This window comes from Seriola aureovittata, chromosome 6 (assembly GCF_021018895.1).
Source record: "Seriola aureovittata isolate HTS-2021-v1 ecotype China chromosome 6, ASM2101889v1, whole genome shotgun sequence".
In the NCBI taxonomy this organism is placed as follows: domain Eukaryota; kingdom Metazoa; phylum Chordata; class Actinopteri; order Carangiformes; family Carangidae; genus Seriola; species Seriola aureovittata.
In genome coordinates, this window is record NC_079369.1 from 27397038 (window position 1) to 27421707 (window position 24670).

Consider the following 24670-nt stretch of genomic DNA (forward strand, 5'->3'; position numbering starts at 1 on the left):
TTTTGCAAAACACCAAACACACCTCTCTACATTAGACACATCATTCAAAACTGAAAGCCTTTGTGTGTTAGCTGCTAAACACTGCCACTGAAACACCACGCTCAGTTAGCAATCACCTGACCTCAGGATGCACATGTGAAGACACATGCAACCAATCAGATCACGCAGAAATCACAGCTTGATCACCATAAATACGAGTCAGGTTTGCTCTTTGGTGTGATCAACAATGGAGGACAATTTTGGAGAAAGAATTAGAGGAAGATGTTTTCCAGTAAGAGGAGGAAGAGCAAGAGGAGAAAATGGAAAGAGGAGAAGGAGCAGGAGGAGGAAGAGGCAGACCAGAAAGAGGAAGAGGTGAAGAAGGAAGAGGAGCAAGAGGACACAGAGCACAGGGAGTGGTGAGAGGACGGGACAGGAAATAGGACAATTCTTACAGATGAGATCAGAGACAGGATAGACAGTAACTGCAATACTACATACGCCTACTGTATTTTACAGTACAGTATGTTCATGTCATCTTCAGTTCACTATTGAGAATGAAGAGATTTTGTTTCCCCTTTGTCTTTGTGTTCATATTTACAGCATGCTGCAAATGTAAATGTCAAAAACATACAGTAATAGTGTTTTTATACTCAGTATATATCATGAGAAGAGGAGAAATGTGAAAACTATTTTAGATTTAACACAGTGATGTGCAGTTGGCGGTGGAAAGATCTATATATTTGGTGTTTGTGTGTAAAGTTTGGAAGCTAAAGTGTCATTTTTAGAAGAGTTTATTCAGTTTTTGATGTAGTGCTTCTTTTGCAAGAGATGTAAGATGTTTTGTCTTTTGTGTATATGGTTTTGGTTTGTGTGTGTGGAGCTTTGACAAACAGGGCCCTAGTTTCAGGAACTTGTTTTTGCAATAGTGAAAAACTGTGTCAAAAAATGAGGAGTCCTAAAATTAGGACTGACACACCAATTATTTTTAAGAGAGAGAAATCTGCAAGTTGGGAGCTGCTTTTAGCCTTAAGATGCTTTGTGAATACGGGCCCTGGTTCACAGTCAGTGTTCCAATTCATTCCAGAGGTGTTGGATGGGGTTCTGTCAAGTTCTCCAACACCAGCGGAAAACCAGTTCTTTGTGGAGCTGTTTTTTGTGGACGGGGGGCACTGACATGTTGAAATCAGTCAGTTGCCTTCATTGGATCCCAAACCAGGAAAAACAGACCCTGGATCAAAATTATATAGACAGCAGTGTCTGCATGTTTTTGGCCGTAAAATGTATATTAATAATAAGAAAATGGAGAAAGTGTTGGAAGTGAGTTGTTCTTATTATCAGAACTCAGAGGCTCTGAATGGAAAATAGAAAATAAAGTAAAAATCTAAAGTTCAGTGTCAGAGCTCCTAAAAATACTTGGTGTTTATTTCAGTTGTAAAATCCCCAATTTCCATCTAACTGGCAACATAAAGGTCTCAAAAAGTCCAACTCTGTGTAGACACCCTGCAACCTACACATCCAAAAAAACCCTAAACGTCCTCATTGTTATCTGTTCTTCTGGCAAAGTACATTTTTAATTTCTTTTTTTGCTCGCTCTCTCCTACGTTTTTCTGATTCCTCCACTTTCTGACAGCGGAGGCCTTTCTTTTTCTGGAGGATCTTGTAGGAGTAGAGGACTTGAATTCTGACTCCTCACCACCTGTAGCCATGTTGCTGAGTCTAAAAATACAGTGTGGCTTTGTTCTGGAAGCCTGAAACTTGGCACAGCAGCTCGTACTGCAGCGCGGGCGATGCCCAGGGTTCAGCACAGGGGAATTCACAAAATGTACATCGACTCTAACCAGGAGAGGGTTTCGTGGTTGGTGTGCGAGTCTCTGAGGGGGTTTGGATTCTGGCAGGGCCGGGCCGTCGTCCTGGTTGCTCCGGTTAAACAGACGCAGCACAGACGAGGGGAGTTTGTGGAGTTTATCTCTTCACATTATGAACACTCAAAGTTTTCCTTCTGTGTTTGAGTATAAAGTTAATCGTTACTTTCCTCCAGAGTTCTGGTTAGTTTAAAAGGTTCTTAACAAAAAAAGTCTAAAACACTGATGTTCCCGCTCATATCTACATCCTCACATCTCACTTATACGCGACACTTCATGTCACAGCTGTGTAAACTTTAATAACGTCCTATAAGGTTTCAGAGAAAGAACTCATTACAGGTGAATGAAAACATGACAAGTCAGTACACAGCAGGTCAACAAGTGGAAAGTATATAATTCAACGCACATAAAGAGCAAAGTTTACAGTAATAAATTCATGATACATATTGGCTTAGATTTAAATTTAACAGTTATTTGAAGGACAGTCCTCTGGAAATCAACAACTGCCCCCCCCCCGAAAAAAAAAAAATTATTGAACCAATATTACATGTTTTTTCTTTCTTTGAAGAAATGAGAAAATAAAGCTCCACCTTGTTCTGCACTCTGCAGTACATACATGAATGTGGACAGATAGACGGTTGTCTGATGTTCTTATACCAGAGCAGAACATGAGAAAACATCATACAATCAACCCTTCTGTCTAACAGTGTGTCCACATTACACTTCTGTTTCACTCCGTCCAGACAGAAACTTCCCTCTCTCTCCTTTCAGGACGGATCTTTTCCAAACGGCTTCCAGAGAGTGTAAATCTTGAAACTCCACTCTGGTGTTTCAGTGTGAACGGGGTCAGTGCAGCTTTTTACCAAACAATGACCTCAGCTGCTCACTGAAAGTTAAGAAGACAACCTTTGATTTAAAGTGTTGTTATATCTGAACACAGTGGAGCTCTGCTCATTAACCTGATTTATGTTGATGACTTGATGAAAAGAAAAAAAAAAAGGATTTTATCGTCAGAAGATTAAAATACAAAAACAGAGAAATATGTAAACTAGAAGCGCTCAGACTCAGACCGCCACAAAGGTTCAACCAACATACACCAGACTGCACAGAAAAAAATTTAAATTCGTAGTCCATGATCCTAATCTGCACCAAAATTTAGTGGGTTCTTCCCTGGTCCACAACCCATCCCTGTGACAAGTTCAGTGCGAATCTTTTCAGGACTTTTTGTGTAATCCTGCTGATGAATAAACTCGGCCATGAAGCAATGATTTTATCATCTGTCTGCAGTGTTTGTTTTCTGAGAGATTTAGCTCTTTTCATGTCGGGCATGTGTTTCACTCTGGACAAAGGTCTTTAACCTAGATGCAGATCGTCAGACTGCTTCCATCAGACGTGGTCTTCAGCCTTCATCGACTTCATAGTGAATAACCAAGACACTCCTAATTTAACACCAAGCTCTCGGATAAAGCACAGAGCAGAGCACCAAACATCCGAACGCCACAGAGCGAAACATCATGTCAACAGTCAGATCTCGGATTATCCGCAGTCTGAAAACTGAGTGTGTTATGATATTAGATGTCACTTTAACTCCTGAGAGCTGGCTGTCAAACAGGTGGTTAAAGTCCTGTCGTGCTGCGTTCACGTCATGTCACACGTTGTTTTAATACCAGCCTCTGACTGTTGTAAATGTTCACATCAGCCTCCTGATGCTGAACTGGTGTCGACTTTCACTGACGGTCTTCACATGTTCCAGCTCTTGTTTTAAAGTCATGAAGCTCTTTGTTTCTCCAGTCATCTGACAGACAGGAGGTTGAAAACAATTCTTATGTTACTGACGGGTTTAAATTTGTCTCCTGAGGTCGCCTCCCGTCCTCCTTCCTCTCTCTACACCTCCACATCTCTAATTTTTCTATCTCTCGTTTGGGTGTTGTGACCTTTGACCTCCTCTCTGCTGGTTCCTGTCAAACTGGATGGTTAGAAAGTGAAGCCTTTTGTTCTATCAGCTTCACCTCCGCATGTTTGTGTGTGTGTTGTGTGTTTGTGTAAATGGATTTTCAGTCATTTCTCTGGTCTTTGTCTCCCCCTGCCTGTGTCTCTGCTGCTCTGCTGAGGTCCACACTCTGAATGATGAGAGGGTGATAATGAGTGTGTCTTCCTCTCTCGGTCTGCCTCCCCTGTGTTGGGAAGTGATGGGATTTTTTTCAGACCTCAGACCTGCTTGTTGTTGGAGGGAAGGTTCGGGGATGTCAGTATGTTCTGAATAGCACTGTAGACCAGTTCTGGGGCAGACCAGTTCTCTTTACTGTCCTCAGGTAGAAACGGAACGAACCATATCAAAGAGAAGGAACCATATGAACGGTGAAGGGTTAACTGATCTGGATCCTGGGTGGACTTGAATTATTCTGAACAACAGACTGTTTAAGTATTTTTGCTCCTGTAATCCCGTCCGTCTTTAGATCTTCATTTCACTGTCTTTCTCTAACTTTGCCTCCTTCTTCTTTTCAATCTCACTCAATTAATTTACAAGGTTGTTAAGATTATTGTTGTCTGTACATTGACAAAGCAGTTACACAACAAGGATCACTGGAGTTAAAAACCCCTTCAACCCTCAATCAAACTCACAAACTTTTATTTAGAATTTTGCAGAGGAGCTCAAATAGACACCAGATCTGTCAGTTGAGACTTTGACATTAAAAACCTTACATTATGTTTATATTTAATGTCTACAAGTGTGACATCTAGAATATTTACACAAAGCGGTCGTGTGTCTTAAGTCGTGGATTTGAATATTATAATAATTATAATATCTCTAGTTTCAGAAAGGGAACTTAATGTGGTTTGTGGTTTTTTGTGACACCCAGTTCTCGTTCCTGTGGAGCTTGAATGTTTCTGTCTCTGTCTCTCTCTCCAGGACCCGTTAGATCCAGGTCGCTGTGTGATGGTGATCCGGTCTCTGGTTCCTGGCGGCTCAGCAGAACATCACGGGGGTCTCCTTCCTGGAGACCAGCTGGTTTCTGTTAACCAGACCCAGCTGGACCTGCTCACCCTGGCGCAGGCTGTGGAGGTCTTGAAGTCTGCCCCACCTGGCACAGTCCGCCTTGGTATCCGGAGGCCTCTTGTGGTGAGTCTAGCCCTCCCAGTTTTAGGTCCAGGTCTTCTAAATGTATTTGTAAACCTTCTGTAGATGCTCTACCTTCTAGTTTTAGGTCTAAATCACACTTTTAGCTCAAGTCCAAACCTTCTACATCTTGGTCCAGACCTTCCAGCTGTTGGTCCAGACCAGCTAGTTTTAGGTCCAGACCTTCTTATTTTAATAGCGGACCTGACCGTTTGGGTTTCAGGGTCCTGACCTTCTAGGTTTAGTTTTACATCTTTACCATCTAATCTTAGTTGCTGACCTCATACTTTTAGGTCCAAAATTTCTTGTAGTAAGTCCAAAGCCTACTTTTAGGTCCAGACATGGACCAGCTCTACCTTGAGACCATGTGGTCCAAACTGTCTGCCTGTAGTTCAGGGACGGGGACCACATGCCATAGAGGACTAACGGTCATCACCAAATTTCTTGTAGTAGAGCGGAGGAACTCTGCAGTTGTTGAAACGAGTCCTGCAGTCTCCTTGTCCTTCAGGACTCAGATCTCCTCAGTCTCTTCTCGTTGTGTGTCGAGTTCTTCCTGGTTGTTGGTTGTGAATGAACCTGAGCAGCATCAGTGTCTGTTTGAACATCCAGCTCCATGCGTTGATTTCACGCTGATCTTCTTCCTGCTTGTGCAGGTGGACGGACCAGAGAGGAGGAGGGGGGACAGCAGCCACACTCAGCTGCCAGTACCAAAGGTAACACACACACACACACACACATACACACACACACACACACACACCTTCAGACTCTCACATATTGTAAACTATATGAACTGGAGTTATTCAGAGCTTTCACCTGCATCTAACAGTCTTCATCACGGACTGGAAGTGGCTCAGGTTTTGTCTGCAGAGTTTTTCCTTTGTCTGAATCGAGGCCTGAGGATTTTAAACAGAGACCTCTCTCTCTCTCTCTCTCTCTCTCTCTCTCTCTCTCTCTCTCTCTCTCTGTGTTAATCAAGTCAATCCACTCTAATTGGACTGTTAAGATTTTCTCTCTCTGTCACATTACTCACTGCCTCCCCTCTCTGACTTTGTGCTCCTCCGTCCTTCCTCTTTCTTAAATCTCTCATCTCTCTCTCTTTATCTCCTCTCTTAACTCATTTCTCTGCAGTTTGCTTTATTGGTCTGGATATCAGACGAGCGGTGCTGCCACAGAAAAATAAATGGAGAGATAAATAAATGTAAATAAATATGTAGAGCATGACAGGACTGAAGAGGAACAGATGCAGACTGGATTTATCTGTGAGGAACCTCCAACAGGTTCAGTGTCAGTTTACACTGCTGTAAAATAATTGGATAGAAAAACTGATGGAAGACGAACACTGTGTGACGGATGCAACATGTGGTCTTTGTAATATTTATTTCCCCAACTGATATATATACAAAACACATACAGTTAACACCTCTCTGAACCTTCCTGAAGGAGGATTCATTATAGGACTGTTGATGAGACAGCTGTTCCTAACGAACACGTAACTGACGCTGTGTCCGAAATCACTCACTACTACTTCAGACAGCACTACAAAATGGCTATAGTGCACTATATAGGGAGTTTTGTAGTACAGTGCGTTTTGTAGTGCTGTCCGAATGTATAGTGAGAATCATTATACCCTTTTATAGTAGACCCATAGTATCCCATAATGAATCATGAAAAGTAGTTTACAACCGATGGTCACTAACCAAGCCATATATACCATCATGCATTGCGCTTGCACTGAAAACAGAGCAGAGAAAATGACCCATGTAGTGTCCGAAAGTGTTTTTTCTTTTTACCGATGAGCTCAATAAATGGTCCTCTACATAGAATTCCCTGGAGAGTGAGTGAGTGAGTGAGTGAGTGAGTGAGTGAGTGAGTGAGTGAGTGAGTGTGAGTGAGTGAGTGAGTGAGTGAGTGAGTGAGTGAGTGAGTGAGTGAGTGAGTGAGTGAGTGAGTGTATGACCCGTTGTTGCTTTAAGTTGTCACATGATCTCTGGATGTCTTTACTACGGTGGCCCTGAGAGCTCAACACACTGCAGCTTAAGAAAACACATGCAAACAGACAAAACACAAACAAATTCAGAAAACCTCTTCATCAGTTTGTTTTGTCTGTTTGCATGTGTTTTCTTAAGCTGCAGTGTGTTGAGCTCTCAGGGCGACAGTACTTTACCTTTGAGTAAAGTAACATAAGATAGTTTTTTTATGCCTCTGCACCAATACTCAGAGGCGTGATGTCGTCAGGCTGTCAGGAATGAGGGAACTTCTTAACATTTGCCACAAACATTCACTTGGACTCAAGGATGAACTGGTTAGAATCTGGTGGTCAAAGGTCAAGGTCAGTGTGACCTCATGAATTGATACGCTAATTATGACATGGTTTAACACAAATGTCTAATAGGATAGAATGATGAAGGTCAACTCAAAAGATAATTTTTTGTTTGATAGTGAAGAGACAGGAAGGAGACCGAGGATGTTGTGAACCACCAGGCCAACAGGACGCCCCCTCTCAGTGGGATATTTCACTGTGTAAAACTAAACTTGTTATTGGCCAATATATATAGACTGATATATATCTGTGACAAGCTAAAACCAGCTAATAATATCTGCTTTGTCAATACCCTTCGAGTTTTCCTCAGTAACTGACACTGACTCTTCTTTCAGAAGCTTCCAGGGCCACTTTCACTCAGAGAAGGAAATATAGTGGTGAAATTGGCTGATGCATCTTTTTTCCCAAGGCTTTCACTGTGAAGAAGCTTCAGACATGAAGTGCATGGTCTAATAGTAAACTTTGTTGATTTTCTTAAATCTATCAGCAGTTGCACAGTGCATTGAAAAAAGGTGTGGAATATTTGGGCGTGGCCCAAAAACTCTGAAAAACTACATTTGCAGCAGCAAGAAAACAAATCTAATTGATGAGTGTGTGTAGGCGGTAAAGGGGCGTGGCTTACAGTAGAGAGATAGTGTTAGTTGGATCAGTGAATTCAGTGAAGAACTTCTGTGTCATCATTCAGGATATTTTAGCCAGAGCATGATGTGCTATGTAAATGTCCGTCGTTGTGGTGCTTCAGTTCCTCTTCGAGCTGAGCTGCTCAAGAAATCTGTTGAGTTGTTTCTGTGAAATCCTGCGAACAGTCAGACAAAAGGGACTGAACACACAGTCTTTTATGGTGGTGATAAATCAGTGTTTGTTCTGCAGTTGGGACTGCGGGTCATAGCATCCACACTTCTCAGGAAGCCATGTTTTCTCTTCCTGCTGCTGAAGCTTTCTTTTTTTCTTTAATCTTTCATTTTTCTCCTTTCCTTCATCTCTCCTCTGTCGTTCACCTCCTTCCTTCCTTCCTTCCTTCCTTCCTTCCTTCCTTCCCTCCCCTCGATCATCTCTCCTTCTCCTCTCTCCTCTGTCTTTTCCTCTCCTCTTTCATCTTCTTCTCTCCTCTCGTTCACCTTCTTTCACCCTCTCTTTTTCTCTCCCTCTCCCTCCTCTCTGTCTCTGAAGCTGCTGACTCAGCTTTATGGCTGGATGGTATAAAGTGCTCTATCAGCTCAACCAGCAGCTTCTCTCTCTTAAGTGAGTCGGGGGGTGGAGAGGGGTTGGGGGGTACTCTGAGGACACTCTGGTCCTCCAGCATCAGTACACTCAGTACTGCAGTACTACTCACAGTAAATACTGCAGTACCGAAGAGTTGAGCTACAGGGACAGAACTCATCTCCTGCTTTTCTCATTAATTAAACTGTTTAATTTGTTAAACTAAAACCTCTCGGACGGAGAGTCCGACAGTTTAATTCTTTCTCACTTCATGTGGAAATCTTTACAAATATGGTTCCGTTTTTATTTGATACCATGAAACCTGTTTTCTTAAAAATATTTTCCAAAAATCCTTCAGATGTTTGTGTCTGGAAATAAATGGCTCCTAGATTCATTGTTAGTTTCATCAAACACATCTATATTTACACCGACTCTGTGAATGTCTCAGTAAATAATAGTTGAAGGCAGTTTTTGGTGCTTTCTGTTTTTATCTAAAGTATTGCTCAGACTCTGAGATAACAACTTCTACACTCATTAGCTTGTATAATACCCGACAACTTGTGCAGTGATTATAACACAGGAGCTAAGAACCACCTGATGTAAAGAGGAGGGTTTTATCCCACTTATGACTTGACCACTTGCCAATGAAATACCATCAATAATCAACATATAAATGTCAGGCATTAATTTACTCATAACTAATTTTGATCTGGCTTTGATATTTTAAACTTAATAAAATAACAAACGGGTGATGAAGGAAAAGTAGAGAGAAACATAATGAATACAGATGACATCTGTATTTAGATCTATGGGACAGACGTCAGTAAACAGTGTGATATGTAAGAAACCTGTCACCTGATCTCAGTCCAGATGAACTATGGGAGATTTTGGAGTGTTAGACAGCGCTCTCCACCACTGTCATCAAAACACCACATGAGGGAATATGTTTATGAAGAATGGAGTTCATCCTCCAGCAGAGTTCAGAGACTTGGAGCAGTGAAGCTGTTCTGGACACGAGGTGGAACAACACCTGACTAAGACACTCTATGTTGGTGTCTCCTTTAATTTGTCACCGTCTGTTTGATAACGAAACCATGAACCTATATCTTGTGTACGCAAGATAACAGCTTGTGTGCGGAGTTAATAAGACGTGTGCACAGGATTATGAACCAGATGAAGATTAAAAATATGGATGTATCATCTTATTGAACTCTGACGGTGTATTAGTGCCACAATGAGGAAAAAAAGAAATCTGAAACTTTGAGAAATAATTAAAATTTAAAAATTTAAAAACTATCATCCAAAGAGCTCCTTGTCCTCAGTGTCTTCAGTTGTGGTTGTCATGACTGCAGTTCGACCAGCTCACCTGTACACTCTACTGTACTCTGCCGAGTTGTGCTGTGTTACTTTCTGTCCTGCTGCTGTATCTGCTCTGGCCGTCCTCTGCGCCGCTGTTTTATTTCCTGTTTTATATGCAGCCCATTTGGCTGAAGAGGGTTTTTCACAGCCCACAGGTCTCTGATGGGTTTCCATAAAGACAGCCGGGTCGGCGCTGTCACTTCACCGCCGGATCGTTCTCTGTCACGCCAGCCCGCTGACCAGAGAGAGACCCCCGTTACACATCCACACCTCGTTAACTTTTAGAGGTCATATGTAGAAGAACGAGCTGCTGCTGTAGTTACAGGCTGTCATCACATTATTCTGATCCTCTCTGTGCTGTGAGTTCAAACAGAGTCAAACATGAATACAGGAGGGAAAACAACAAACTGTACAGTCTGTAAACAGCACTCAGGTACGACTGTAACCAACAACAACACAATTATACTGCCACGTCTCTCCTTTATTCTGGCTTCATGTCAGTAATCTGATTTTTACTCCTTTCATTTCTGGTTTGTTGAGAGGTTCTTCTGGTTCTGTCCCTCCTCCCAGTCCTCCAGAGAACCTCTAGAGGTAGGTGTCCAGGCGGCATCCATAGATACCTGGACCACCTCACCTCACCTGACCACCTTGGAGATACCTGAGCTCTTCACCATGTCTCTAGAGCTGAGCCCAGACTACAAAATATTTCCTGTGTGGGTAGTTTCAGTCATCTAGGCTGCAGGACACCAACAAGATATAAGTCAGAGGCAGCTGGTTTGATGTGTGTTTCTACACGTTGCTGCTGTCGTGAAGGTCCGGTCTCACCTGGCTAACTGTGTTAACATAACCTAATCTGTAAGAAGGTGATTGGTAGCACTAGTGCTATCTCAACTCCCCCTCCACCAGTCACATGACCCTGGTCTTGTCTGACAAAGTAGTCCCTCAGGGTCTCCTGATGCTGCTGTTTTGGCTCTACTTCTCTGGAGCTCTTATTTTGACAGGCATCTTAAGATGCACAAAGCAGGAAGAGGCAGAGTTAGGTGAACTTTTAACTTGTTCAATTTATTTTTTTTTTATTACTAAAAATATGTTCAAACTGTTGATGGATGACGACTTTAACGATTTGTAAGCTGACAGAAAATGAACCAGCAACTGTTTTAGAGGCCTCTCATTATTTCAGCTTTTAATAATAATAATAATAATAATAATAATGATAATAATAATAATAAAAATAATGAAATCTCAAGTCATTCAGACTCTTCTGCTTTTCATCATTGGGATTTAAATGTTGGTTGAACAGAACAAATCATTTGAAGAGATGTACCTAAACTTTTTCATTTTCTGACATTTTCTAAATGAATGCATTTACATGATCATTTTTATCCAGATATAAAGCACATGTTGATACTGGGTTAATACCAGGTGGAAATGGATCTAAACCGTGACCAGGCACAATAAACATTGACCTGGACCTTAGATTGCACCTCTGCAGTAAAGGAAAAACATCAAAATCATAAGTTTGATCCGTGTAACAAAGATCATGATGGAAGTCAGAATCCTTCATGCAGTCAGTTCAGACTCTCTGCAGCCTCCTGAGACGCTGCAGAAAGACTCGTCATCTCAACTGTCCTCATCGTCTAATGGCACAGATATTAAATGACAACGTCTTTAAATCTTATGAATATGAGGCCAGGCAGTCACGGCCAATACACATCAGTCTGCGGAACATCCTGTTAGCGTTATGAGCTCTCTGCTGCTGCTGCCGTCTGCTCCTCACCTCCATTATATGGCCGAGATGGGCCGGCTTCCCAGGCCCAAATTAAAAGAAGAGGAACAGAGTCCTTGAAGATGAGGCTTCGTCGATGGAAATTAGCCTAAGTGTTGTCATTAATATTTCCCGGCGTGGGCTAATGTCTGCATCATAATGTTAAGAACAGGATACCCCCTCAGTATCTGCTGAGGGAGGCTCTTTGGGGAGTTGGAGAAAACCATTATGTGTTCAGAGATAACGGCTAATTTTCAAAGTAACTCAAGTTTTAGATTTAGTGCGAGCTGCGGTTTTTCAGTTCAGACGAGCTGAAGACGAACGGATCAAAGTCTCTGGATCCTGCAGTTTCACTGAGTTACCTGTCGCACAGGTTAGAGCTGTCCAAGAAATATAGAGAGCAAGATCCACTGGACTGATGATGTTGGATTAGTGTGTTTTTATTTAATCTTTTTGACTTTTCCCCTCAAAGCTCTCAAAGTGATGAAGAAAGCCTTTTTTGACATGGCATAATGAACATGTTGAAGCTGTTTGATCCATTAATACCAGACGGTCAGGTGACAGCAGGTTAATCTCTGCTCAGTGCTCAAACTGACTGTTTCAAGTAGAGTCCGACTAATAAATGTCACCAGGCTAAAATACCAGTTGATATTAGCTTATAACTCATTGACCATTTGTATGTATTGATCTGTGTTGGCTGATCAGTACCAGGAAATATTAGTAGCAAAGAAACAGTTTTGTTGTTGTCATTGATCTCGTCCATCAGAGGGCGCTGTAAGACACAACATAGTCACTGTTCTTTAAGAGGCACATCAGAAATAATAAGCTTTTAATAATAACAAGCTTTATTTATACAGCACCTTTCAAAACACAGTGACAAAGTGCTTTACAAGACAAGATAACATTGAGGACGAACAATAAAAATAAAAATAAATGATTAAAAAAAACAGTTTAAAGGTTTTACAACATTAAGGAGGAGATATAAGAGAAAAGTGTGACAATGAGGTTCAGTAAAAATTAGATAAAACAGTATAAAATGATAAAATGATTTGATGAAATAAGCAGGAGAATAATAAAAGATATAAGAAGTTTGAAGTAGATTCAGACCCTCAGCCCTGAGAAAGTACACCTATAAAAATGTGTCTTTAAGAGGGATTTCAAAGAGGCTAAAGAGCTCACCAGTCTGATCTCCTCAGGAAGGTTGGTCCAGAGAGCGGGGGCCTGAACAGAGAAGACTCAGTCACCCTTAGTCTTCAGCCGATATAGAATAAAATGTTCACGTTATGTGTGTGTTTAAAAAACGAGCATTGGCTGATAAAGTGTCATTGATCAAAGATGAATAAGTAAAATCACAAAGTAGAAAAACTTTCAAATTAAGCAATACTCATTTCTAATAAAAAAAAAAAGAAAAGAAAAAGAGATTTAAAAAAAGAATATGTTCAAGTTTCACATACAGAACATAATAAAAGATAAAATGCAAAAAAATATTTCTAATGATTTTTTCTTTAGTTTTCTAAACAAATAAATAGAAGGAGTTTATTTTGACAGTCATGGGGAACAAGTTGCCTTTTCTCATGAGGAAGAAAATCTTCGTTTTCAAAACGTCAAATTCTACAGATACTTTCTTAATCCTGTAAAACTTTATTCATATCTTCAGTCGAGTCAAAGTCAAACAAAAGAGAATAAGTGACCATGGTCATCAGGAAGATAGGAAAACTCTGTACAATTAGTGTGAACTTTATTGTTGTGACCTCCGTCGTCTCACTCTTACTTGTTACTCACTCGTTAATGCTGTTGTACTGTTTTTTGTGTGTCTCAGGGTTTCGGTGATGGCTCCATCCTGCCTGAAGACCTTCAACACAAAGAAGACGAGGAGGAGGAGGAGGAGGAGGAGCCGGAGCTGATACTGGATGGAGGTCTGCCGCGCTACACCACCTTCTCTCTGACCTCTGACCTCCTGCCTGTAGAGGAGGGCAGGGAGATGGCTGTGGATGAGGAGGAGGAGGAGAAGGTGAAGATAGAGGAGAGAGAAGAGGAGAGAAAGGGCTCTCTCCCCAGGAAACCTCCTCCCTCGTGGGAGGAGTGGAAGCTCTCCTCCTCCAGCCGGGGAGGACCAGAGGAGGTGAGAGTTCAAAGCTCAGTGAGGAGACAGTGGAGGAAGATCGGTGTGATCCAACTCTGTCATGTCAGGTCATACAGCGCAGTCTATAATGTTGTACGTTTACAGAAGCAGTTACCCTGACTGTGCAGAGTCTCTCATTTCATCATGATCATGTAGTTTTTCACCTTCCTAAAGAACATATCTGATTTGATTATAATAATAGAGAATATGTTGCTCAAGAATTGTGATCTCAGTTCTGATTAAAACAAACCATGATTCACATTTCACCTGTAACTGCAGCTTCATTTAGAACCTGTTAAATCAGGATTCACTAACCAACAAAAGGCTTCCAGTATCTCAGAGGCTTTTACTGTGAAACATCTGCAGGAAGTGATGAAATGACGTCACCTGGTCAGTTATTGAGTGTGAGAGGCTGCAAGAGCTCAAAATGGTTTAAAGATGAATGAGACACTTACATATCATGACATATCATGTAAAACATGTTTCATATAATTGTGGGTTTGGGACCTCTGAATTTATAGTATTTATTCCCTCTCTTCACTTCCTGTTTCTAAACAAAATAATAATGTTGGATCAGATCTGATGAACGCAGATTTTGAATTTATCATCCTGTCATCACAGGACAGATAACTACACACAGTTCTGGCTCTGAATCACCAGTGATCTCTGTTGTTTGTTGTCTGTGTTTGTGCTTGTTTGTTGACCTTTATTCTTCTATCTTATTATTTCTTCTGTTTTAAGGCCGTTGTTTACTGTTATTTACTGGTAACCCTGTGTTTAATGTCATAACGCTATGAGCTTTGTAATTCCGTCCGGCGAAGTCTACAGAAATGTGGACTTATGGAAAGTGTGCATAAAGGACTCAGAATGTCTGTTAGAGAGCCCTCATGCCCTCGATGGTGTGACAGTGGGACAGAATTTAAACCTTAAGGGACTTATCGTGAGTCTTTGAGGGGGGACATTGGGATTGGGGCAGTGAATGAGAACAGTGTGTTATTGTGTTAATGCTGAATTCATCATGTCAGACATCATAGTGCAGATGTTTTTACATGTTCTTCATCTGAGACCTGACAACATCTATAATCATCATTTGGCTTTTTAGCACATTTTGTTGGAAGTGGAAATGTTCAGTTCTTGAGTAGTAACAGTAAGTGTCATTGTGTTTACTATTGTTATTTGTGATTTTTAGTCACTGTTTGACTGATTTCTCCTTTCAGAGCTGGAGAAGAGAGAAGCAGGAGGAGCTGCAGAGACCAGACCTGCAGAGACCAGACCTGCAGGGACCAGACCTGCAGAGACCAGACCTGCAGGGACCAGACCTGCAGAGACCAGACCTGCAGGGACCAGACCTGCAGAGACCAGACCTGCAGAGACCAGACCTGCAGAGACCAGACCTGCAGAGACCAGACCTGCAGGAACCAGACCATGAGGGCGTCGTGTCTGTAGGAAATATGATCCTGGGTGAGAGAGAGAATCTGAATCCTCATCATCACTGTGTGAAATAAATCACTTTCCACTGAGAGATGAGGAGAGGGAGGATCTGGATGAAGGTGATAATGTCGATACATTATGAGAAATGTATCGCTGCATCTGGTTAATAACAATTTATTAATAACAAAAACCAACAACAGAGTTTAAATAGAGTTTAATAGAGTGGGCTTTTACGTGCAAAGACAGAACCATCACTTGAGTTGATTTATTGATTCACACATTATCTGTGGTAAATATTGCAAACACAAGGTCTGCCTACTTAGCTGGCCCCCGAGTTTTCAACCGTATACCATGGCCTTCCTCAATGACCCAAGTCCTGTGCTTAGGTCACCAGTTCAGTTAACGGAGAGAAGCTCTGGTGTAAGCTTCAGTAACAAAGTCTTCATGTTAACTTTTTTGTTCTTATGATCACAACAAATTTATGAAGATGTCAACATAACAGATCACAACAACAATTAATCAATTCAGTTATTTACTGATCACAGAAAAGTACTAATTATTTGTCATAGAAAAATTATATTTTGTCAGATTATCATATTGATTACATATATCTTGTGATCAGAGAAACAAAATATGTCTGTTCGCCATTATATATAATTATATGACTGTAGTCTTCCATCACCTTGAAACCTGTTTTGTTTCAACAGTTCTGTTCAAGATTCAACAAGTTGAAAACAGCTTCAGGGCAGCACACACATTAAAACACACACCTATTTTCTGTGTTAACTCACACAAATGTCCTGCACTTGCTCTGGAGGACATTCGTACGACTGGCACGTTCAGGCTCCTGTGTCCTGACTTCTGTCTGTATGGTGACTGTTAGGCGTGCGTATGGCCTGTTCACAGTGTGTGTGTATGGCATGTGAGCCACCAGCATTACATTAGTTGCTTCTACCCAGAGAGACCAGTGTGTTGTTGCTCTTCGAAGATAAAAGTGAAATGATGCAGCATGGGTGTAACGATACGTGTGTGATACTGACGTCCTGCTGATGTGACTTTAATAACTTATTTTGTGTGTGTGTGTGTGTGTGTGTGTGTGTGTGTGTGTGTGTGTGTGTGTGTGTGTGTGTGTGTGTGTGTGTGTGTGTGTGTGTGTGTGTGTTTGCGTGCAGCTCTTCCAGACTCAAGAGACAGTGAAGCAGATTCTGAGCTCACTCTGACAGACACCGACACAGAGTCAGTATCTAGCCTTTATTTCTTCTTCATCCCTCTCTCTCCTCCTCTCCGTCTCCTTCTCTGTCTTGTGTCGCCCTCTGCTGGTTAAATATGTGGTAACACACAGCTGATGATCTCTAGTGTATTAACAAGGTGTTGTTCCACTTCTACAACATATCGCTTGAGATATCCCATCAACGCCACAGTGTATGATTGTTATACTCAACAAAACATTCAGTGTCCTGAACATCCTCCTTCAACAAAGCTCGTATACCTTCACATGATTTCAGTTATTATCTAATAAAACAATAAATGACACATTCCTGAGTCCTGTAAGAGGACTCAGTTTTCTGTTTGCTACAGAGAGCAGAGTTTCCCTACTTTATTGACACCTACAGTCAGGTTACTGACAGGCACTTTCTCTAAGGTCTTTAATCCTTCACAAGTAGCTTCACAGGTGAAGCAACCTGCAATCCAGTTTGTTCTTTGCCCCATTTACACACATGAGCAGGGCAAAATATTAGAAACACCTCTCACCTCCAGTACAACACTACGAGCCAGCACAACCTTCACTTTTCTGACACTGTCAACATGAACTTAACATTTTAAAACTTTAAATCCTGTCTGAGCTGTCGTATTGGATTGTACGGGTGTACCTAATAATATTTTGTTTTTTTTGTTCCCATGGAGGTCTGTCAGAATGATTGACGTGGGGACGAGGAAGAGGCGGAGTCAGGGAGGAGCCTCTCAACTAATCAGAGGAGGCAACAGGTAGGAGACTTGCTCCACCTCCAGCTCGTTAAAACAAACCACTGCAGAAACCTGAGGCTAACTGTGTGTGTGTGTGTGTGTGTGTGTGTGTGTGTGTGTGTGTGTGTGTGTGTGTGTGTGTTCACAGCAATCTCCCTGAAAGAGAGGAGGGGGAGGGAGAGGAAACTCCTGTCTTCAGTCACTGGGGACCCCCCCGCAGGTAACACAAACACATCATGTGTTCACTCTGATTCACAAGCTTCAGGAGTTGGGGTGGGGGGAAGCGGTAAGGATGGGAGCAGTCAAACAAAGCCTCCTAGCCCTCCCCCAGATTTGTTTTTCCAGAGAAGCTGTCTTTTCACACTCAGGTGGTTTCAGACCAAAGCTGCAGCGCCATTTTGAACCTTGGAACCAAATTCACAACTGAGTTTAGGGGAATTTTTTGGCCCTGTTCAGAGCTGTTCAGATCTGGTATCTGGTATTAACATCCGTCTCAGGTGATCCGATCACCGGTGGTCAGCTCTAAGTTCAGGTGTGAACGCACCCATGACGCATTGAGGATGTATTTGAGATCTGATCACACATTCAGAGGTGGTCTGGACCACATGTGTCCACATTCTTTTAGCAGTGTGAACCTGAACGCATCCTGGCCACACTGAAGGACCGCCTACTCTACTGATGTCCTCCAAGGCTACGTCCACACCACTACATATTTTGTATTTTTGCAACTAATCAACTGCAGAGTAGACAATCTGCTTCCTGTTTACACTGGCTTGCTCATGCTCAGTGTACGTGATTGCTCATGTGTTTTCAATGTGTTTTCTGGTGTTGTAGTCTGAACAGAGATCCATTAGTGGTTACATGTGCCTTTGTGAGCAGACCATGTAGAGTGTATAGGGGCAGTAAACGTCTTTCTGCCCCGCAGGGTGGAGGTGTGGGCTGAGGAGGATCAGTCTCTGGGCCTGAGCATCGTGGGAGGTCGTCATGTCATCAAGCGTCTGAGGAACGGAGAGGAACTGAAGGGAATCTTCATCAAGCAGGTTTTACCACACAGTCCTGCTGCCAAGACCCAGTGTCTGAAGACCGGAGACAAGATTCTGGAGGTGGGGCTCGGACTAATACCTGGATGTCTAGATATAGTTAATCTTACAGCTTTAAACATGCAAATGTCTTTCAGTTTTATGGCTGTGATTGGTGCTGTGGTGTTCCCTGTTCCAGGCGACAAGTAGAAGCACAGAGTTCAATTCTGTGTTTTTAGGTGCAGAAACTCCTTTTTACCCAAAAAATCTTGTGTGTTTTTTATATTGAACAAAGTCAGCAGCTCAGCTAGACAACTGCAGCGAGTTTGAAAATGACTCAGCAAAACAACATCCACAGCCATATTGTCTTAGTTTTTACACATGGGACTGAAACAGTGGATTTTAAAACATAAAAAACAGCAGGTGACCTCTGCTCACCACCTAAGACAGGACATGAGGTATTTGTCTGTATGTCTTGACATTGTCTGGTGTGGGCGTTTGTGTGTTTGTTCGCGCAGGTGTCAGGTGTCGACCTGCGAGCTGCAAGTCATGAGGAGGCAGTCGGTGCCATTAAATCAGCTCCGAGCCCCGTCGTCTTCATCGTACAGAGTCTGTCTGCTACACCTCGGGTACTAACACTCAGTCTGAACACAGACATGAAACACACGTTAATATGATTCAGTGTCACCTCCACTGCCTGAGCATATCATCATCTGTGTCTCAATTCTCATACCTCCACACTCACACTTGCTGTTTGGAGTGTGTGTGTGTTCACATTGACAAGTACAGCAACGTGCAGTGCACTAGGAGCACCTGGATGATGCATTCATTCATTAAAAACAAATATATGTTTATACTGATTTTTCAAAAAACCTTGTGATTGCATCGAAGCAACAGACATTAACAAGAGTAGAAATGAAAATCAAGTGAATGAAACAAGACGGAACATCTCGGCTCAGACTCATTATCATTCAAAGAGGTGAGAGAGTCAGGATTCACACAAAAGTAAAGATAACACAGCTCATAGACAGGTGTCACTCATATCTCCATTACACAAACCCTCAGGTGAAAATAGCAGAGATATCTAAACCAATATATGACATAAGAGTCTCCAATATTCTGCAAAATACATGGTCTTTGCAATATAACATGCATGTCAAATAATTCAAAGATACATATTCAAGTTTTTTTTTTTTTAAGGTAAACACAAGAAACATGTGCTACAGAAAATGGACCAGACTCAGTGAATAGCTCCCCAAGCTTAATATCCTAAGTCCAATGGTAACTATTAATTTAGCTATACAGACTAATGAGCAGTGATAACTAACATGTCTTTGGGGTCATCAGGTGGGAACCTCCTTTCACAAGTGTTTCGCCTAGTTGGTCCCACGACACCTCCAGGAGGCTAGACAGTGATCACTGGTGTCCCAGAGTCACTCCCCTAATGCCAGCCATCACTGCTCCTCACACCACGACTATTTTCTCCTTTATCTTGCCTATTCTACCACAAACAACACCATCATCAACTAGGACAAAACACACTAGCAGATTCAGCAAACAAACTCCCCTAAACAGTTCTGTTCTGTAGGACTAGATGTTTTTTTCCAGAAAGTGGCGGCCAGTTTGAATGAGGGAGGTAGAGTCAGGGAGAGATGCCTTGTTAGGCTAAACAAGTACTTTATTTGTTATCCAGTTCAACAGAATGCATATTCTTGCACAAAATGTTGCATTTTGTAGACTTTCCTTTTATATCTATCAGCAATAGAGGTGTTTGATATCCCAGGTAAGCACAGTGGGTCGCACTCTGTAGTATTAGACAGGATTTTATTCATTTCACTCCCTATAGTCTGCCAAAATTGCTGTTCTTTCCTGTAAGACCACAGGCAGTGAGTGAGACTGCCTGTCTCTATTTTGCAGTCGGGACATTAAACTTTTGGCGTTTGGAGGGGGACATGTGCCTCCATTAATTTTTACATCAAATGAGCAAAGAGGCTGGTGATTATTTTGGCGGGAAACTGTACAGGTCACATGTTGCGTCAGTGTTTGATTTGAGACATCAGTGGTTATCTCTGATGTCCCTCCAAAATAAAGCACCAGAAATCCATTTATAAAACCAGAGAAACAGAGTCTACAGAACTTCTGTTCTGTTTAAGTTCCCTTCAGTATCACAGTGATCCAGTGACAGTTGTCTGAACATCATGGTACACTGCAGACAGCAGCTGATGGAGCTGCTGTTAATGAGACAGTCTGACTACATAGAAACAGATACAGGCTGGAAAATGATGCTTTTACAGGGTCATTTTCTCCTGACTTAGATTTGGTTTTTATTATCACGTTCCAAAACAGGCCTGTATGTCTCTGTTATCATGTTTCCATCAGATCAGAACGTTTTGACTTTTGACATTTTCACACAAAAGTCAAATTTCACACTGAGCAGAGGGAAAAAACACTGTGGCTGTAGTCATTACTGACAATGACTCACATTCACTGTGGATGTGATCAGAATCTCTGACCAGCTGAACAGAGTGTAACACATACCGATTACACAGTACAAGCCCATAATGTAAATGTAGTACATACTTAAGTCTGTGTGTGTGTGTGTGTGTGTGTGTGCGTGTGCGTGTGCGTGCGTGCGTGCGTGCGTGCGTGCGTGCGTGCGTGCGTGTGTGTGTGTGTGTCAGCCTGTGTCTGTAACAGCTCCCAGCTACAGCAGACACAAAGCAAAGAGGACAACGTCTCCGGTAAGAACAGAGACCTAGTATTTTATCACATGAACGAGGTGGAGAGACACTGATTATTTATTTAACTGTTATAGATGTAAACCTCCACGACTCTGGAAAGATAAATATAGCATCTTGCTCATCCTCTTTTATTTTGAAGTCTAGTCTCAGTGACATCGGACTGTGACTCCTGTAGAGTCCAGCAGAGGGCAGCACAACCTCAGCAGAGCACTCACCACTGTCGCCTCAGTGCAGACTGTGACCAAGGTTTTTTGGTTTGTTTGTTTCCTCCTCTGCAGAAAACAGGAGTAACAACACCCCCACTGAGACAGCCCCCACCCTACAGACCCCCCAGCCAGACAGGGCCCGAGCTGAACTCTGACCTGGAGCAGGCCAAAGGTCAGTAGCACACACACTGGTACATGTACAGCTGTACTGTGGCTCTGCAGCAGCTTCGCCCTCTGATTCTGTCTTCAGGCTGCGTTCACAGACAGACAGCAGCAGTGAAAACATACTAAAAGCATGAGGCTGAAACTATCCACCTGCCAGTCAAACAGATACAGAAGAAAAAAACAATACAACACTCCTGCAGCCACATGACTTCTCTGTTCTGTTTGAGTCTTGTGTTTATTAAGATACAGGTGCCAACAGAACATAGATCTCATAGATTTTTGGTCTCAGGACAGTAGTTTCAGTTTTCAGCCTGAACCAGATCAGGTTTCTATGAAAGGTCAACATTTTAATCTTAAGGACGTAGTTGACAACTGTCGTGGAACCACAGCAAACTACTTCCAGTGGAAAGTAGCTAAAGCTGCGGGAAGTGGCTAAATGTTGCTATATGATGTAATACCATGATTAGCATATTCATGATGTCATTATGTGGTATTATCATCCAGCTTAACATGTAAACCAGCAGAGAGATCATCACCTGTTCAACTGGGTGAGAAGGCAACTTTATTTGTATAGCACAAATGACACAGAGGCAGTTCAGAGTGATTCACAAAAGCAAAATAAGTGTGAGAACAGAGTAAGAAATAAAAAACAGAATAAAATGAGACATAAAAAGCAGATAAAAGGAAATAAAATGCAAGTAGACAAAGATAATAGTGGACCAGAAATACAGTTTAAATGCAGTTATACATTGTAAGTTGCCCCAAATACAACAAAGGGAGCAAAAGAAAAGCAGCAGGGAGAAAAGTGCCTTGAATTAATGTATGTTATTATTTGGTGCTATACAAATAAAATGGAATAGAATAAATAATTGAATTGAGTAGAGAAACTAATCAATCCAAAGCACAGGAAACAGGTGGAAGAGGAAAGATAGTGATCGGAATATACAGTAACAGTTTAGTGCTGCTGTATTATAACTGAGGATCTCTGGTTCACCTACATGCTGCTTTGTTGTTGTTGACTCAGTCAGTGGAAGAGCTTCTCCTCTTTATCTTCATGTGATTCTTCTGACTCCAAATAAACTGAAAGTGTGTGTGTGTGTGTGTGTGTGTGTTGGTTCAGAGTTGACTAATGCAGATTCAGACAGACTGAACGTGACCATCTGCCATATTGGAAGAGAGAGAGAGGTTTGTTTGTTGGCTAGTAAACACACACAAGCTGTTTTCTTGTGTGTTTGTGTGTGTGTGTGTGTGTGTGTGTGTGTGTGTGTGTGTGTGTTCTGCCAAATAGCAGTGACTGTAATCAGTGTCAGCATTTCAGCTCTGTCCTATCTCACTCACTCTTTGGCTGTGTTTACACCATAAAACCTGAAAACTTCAGCTCTGAAGTGAGATAATCAGAAAATGATCCAAATCATTCTAATATTAGTTTTAAATCTGTCTTTTTCTAGAATATCTACTGGTTCATTTGGTAACATTATTTTACAGGTCCTGTATTTTCCAGCTGATTTCTTCAATACTTTCTTTGTAATTTTCCCTAAAAATAAGCTCTAAATTCTGTAAAATACTGAAAACACTTTAATCCTTTCATGTGAAAAATGAGAAAATGTGAGAGGATTGAAGCTGCAGTGTTTTAAACCACGTCTCTGTCTCTCCCTCATTTTCTTTCCCTCATTTGTATGAGCAGGTTGTGTCTGTTTAATTCAAATCACTTGATCAATTAGAGTGTTAAACAGCCATGACAGCAGCTTCCTGTGTGCGTGTGCGTGTGTGTGTTTTAACTAAATCTTAAAGCTCTCTTACAGATGACTTGGTCCAAAGAAAGTCAGTCTAGTACTGGTGTTGTCATAAACCATGTTTACAGGTTTCGGTCATGCAGAGGCAGTCACGATGTCACAGGACAGGGGTTAGCTTTAGCATCAGCTGTTGACATACTCTGGTTTTAATAACAATAACTAAGTAGCTACACCTCAGTGGCCTTTAAGTACTTCAGATTGTCTCAGTTTATCTCAGAGTTTCTCAAAGTATCTCTCAGTATCTCAGTGTAGCCTGTTGCATCTTAAGTGTCCACATTACCTCAGTTTATGTCAGATTATCTTGGAGTATGTCAGACCATCTCAGTTTATCACAAGGTTTGTCAGTTTATCTCAGTATCTTATTGCATCTCATTGTATCTACAAGCATCTCAGTTTTATTTCAGAGTATCTCAGTTTTTATTCCTCTGCGCCAGCGACAGTCAGAGCCGCCATATTGTTTTCAGGTTGTCTGACCGTCCCGCTCTTGTGGACACAATATCTCAATAACGCCTCGACGGAATTTCTTCAAATTTGGCACAAATGTCCACTTGGCTCAAGGATGAACTGATTAGACTTTGGGGATCAAAAATCAAAGGTCAAGGGCGTGGTGACCTCACAAATCACAATTTTGGCCTTGTGAATGTTATATCTCCGTAAAACCTTGAGGGAACTTTGGTACAAACGATGACTGGGACTCGAGCACGAATTGATCCAATTTTGGTCTTCAAAGGTCAAGGTCACAATGACTTCAGAACACGTTTTAGCCATTACTCAAGACTTCACAGCAATTATGACAAACTTTCACAAGACTGGTTCATATTTTATATGATTCTAGATAAACAGGGATGTAACCTGGAACTAGTCTGAGTGGTGGAAGCAGACAACCACGAGGCGGTGATTCTCATTGTCAGAATGTTTGTCTATCTCAGTTACAGTCAAACCTGAAATTATTCATACCCCTGGCAAAGTTTGACTTAAAGTTACTTTTATTCAACCAGCAAGTTTTTTTTGGACTGGAAATGACACAGGCTTCTCCCAAAAGATAATAAGACGATGTACAAGAGGCATCATTGTGTAAAAAAATATTTCTCAGCTTTTATTTACATTTGAACAAAAGTGGCATGTCCAAAATCATTCATACCCTTCTCAATAATCAATAGAAAAGCCTTTATTGGCTATTACAGCATCAAACGCTTCCTATAATTGCTGACCAGCTTTTTGCTTGTCTCCACTGGTATTTTTGCCCATTCATCTTTAGCGATGAGCTCCAACTCTTTCAGGTTGGAGGGTCTCCTTGCCATCACCATAATCTTCCTCCACAGATTCTCAATTGGATTCAAGTCAGGCCTCTGGCTGGGCCACTGCAAAACGTTAATGTTTTTGTCCACTAACCATTTCTTCACCACTTTTGCTGTGTGTTTTGGGTCGTTGTCGTGCTGAAATGTCCACTGGTGCCCAAGGTCAAGTTTCTCTGCAGACTGCCTGATGTTGTTGTTGAGAATCTTGATGTATTGCTCTTTTTTCATGGTGCCGTTTACTGTGATAAGGTTCCCTGGTGCATTGGCTGAAAAACACCCCCAAAGAATTAGGTTCCCACCACCATGTTTGACAGTGGGGAT

At 41.8% G+C, this 24670-nt stretch overlaps 1 protein-coding gene across 4 annotated transcripts in view; it reads left to right on the top strand.

Moving 5' to 3' along the window:
• The window catches only part of patj (PATJ crumbs cell polarity complex component), a 129150-nt gene that overhangs the window by 42251 nt on the left and 62229 nt on the right, over positions 1 to 24670 (top strand). For 3 of the 4 annotated variants that reach the window (XM_056378377.1, XM_056378380.1, XM_056378378.1), the window contains exons 19-29: positions 4756 to 4965; positions 5616 to 5675; positions 13429 to 13731; positions 14949 to 15192; positions 16335 to 16398; positions 17068 to 17148; positions 17276 to 17347; positions 18053 to 18230; positions 18665 to 18775; positions 20828 to 20887; positions 21166 to 21265. In XM_056378377.1, the coding sequence (XP_056234352.1) occupies positions 4756 to 4965; positions 5616 to 5675; positions 13429 to 13731; positions 14949 to 15192; positions 16335 to 16398; positions 17068 to 17148; positions 17276 to 17347; positions 18053 to 18230; positions 18665 to 18775; positions 20828 to 20887; positions 21166 to 21265 (1483 nt within the window). The remainder of the gene's footprint in view (positions 1 to 4755; positions 4966 to 5615; positions 5676 to 13428; positions 13732 to 14948; positions 15193 to 16334; positions 16399 to 17067; positions 17149 to 17275; positions 17348 to 18052; positions 18231 to 18664; positions 18776 to 20827; positions 20888 to 21165; positions 21266 to 24670) is intronic. The other variant, XM_056378381.1, reaches the window with a different exon arrangement.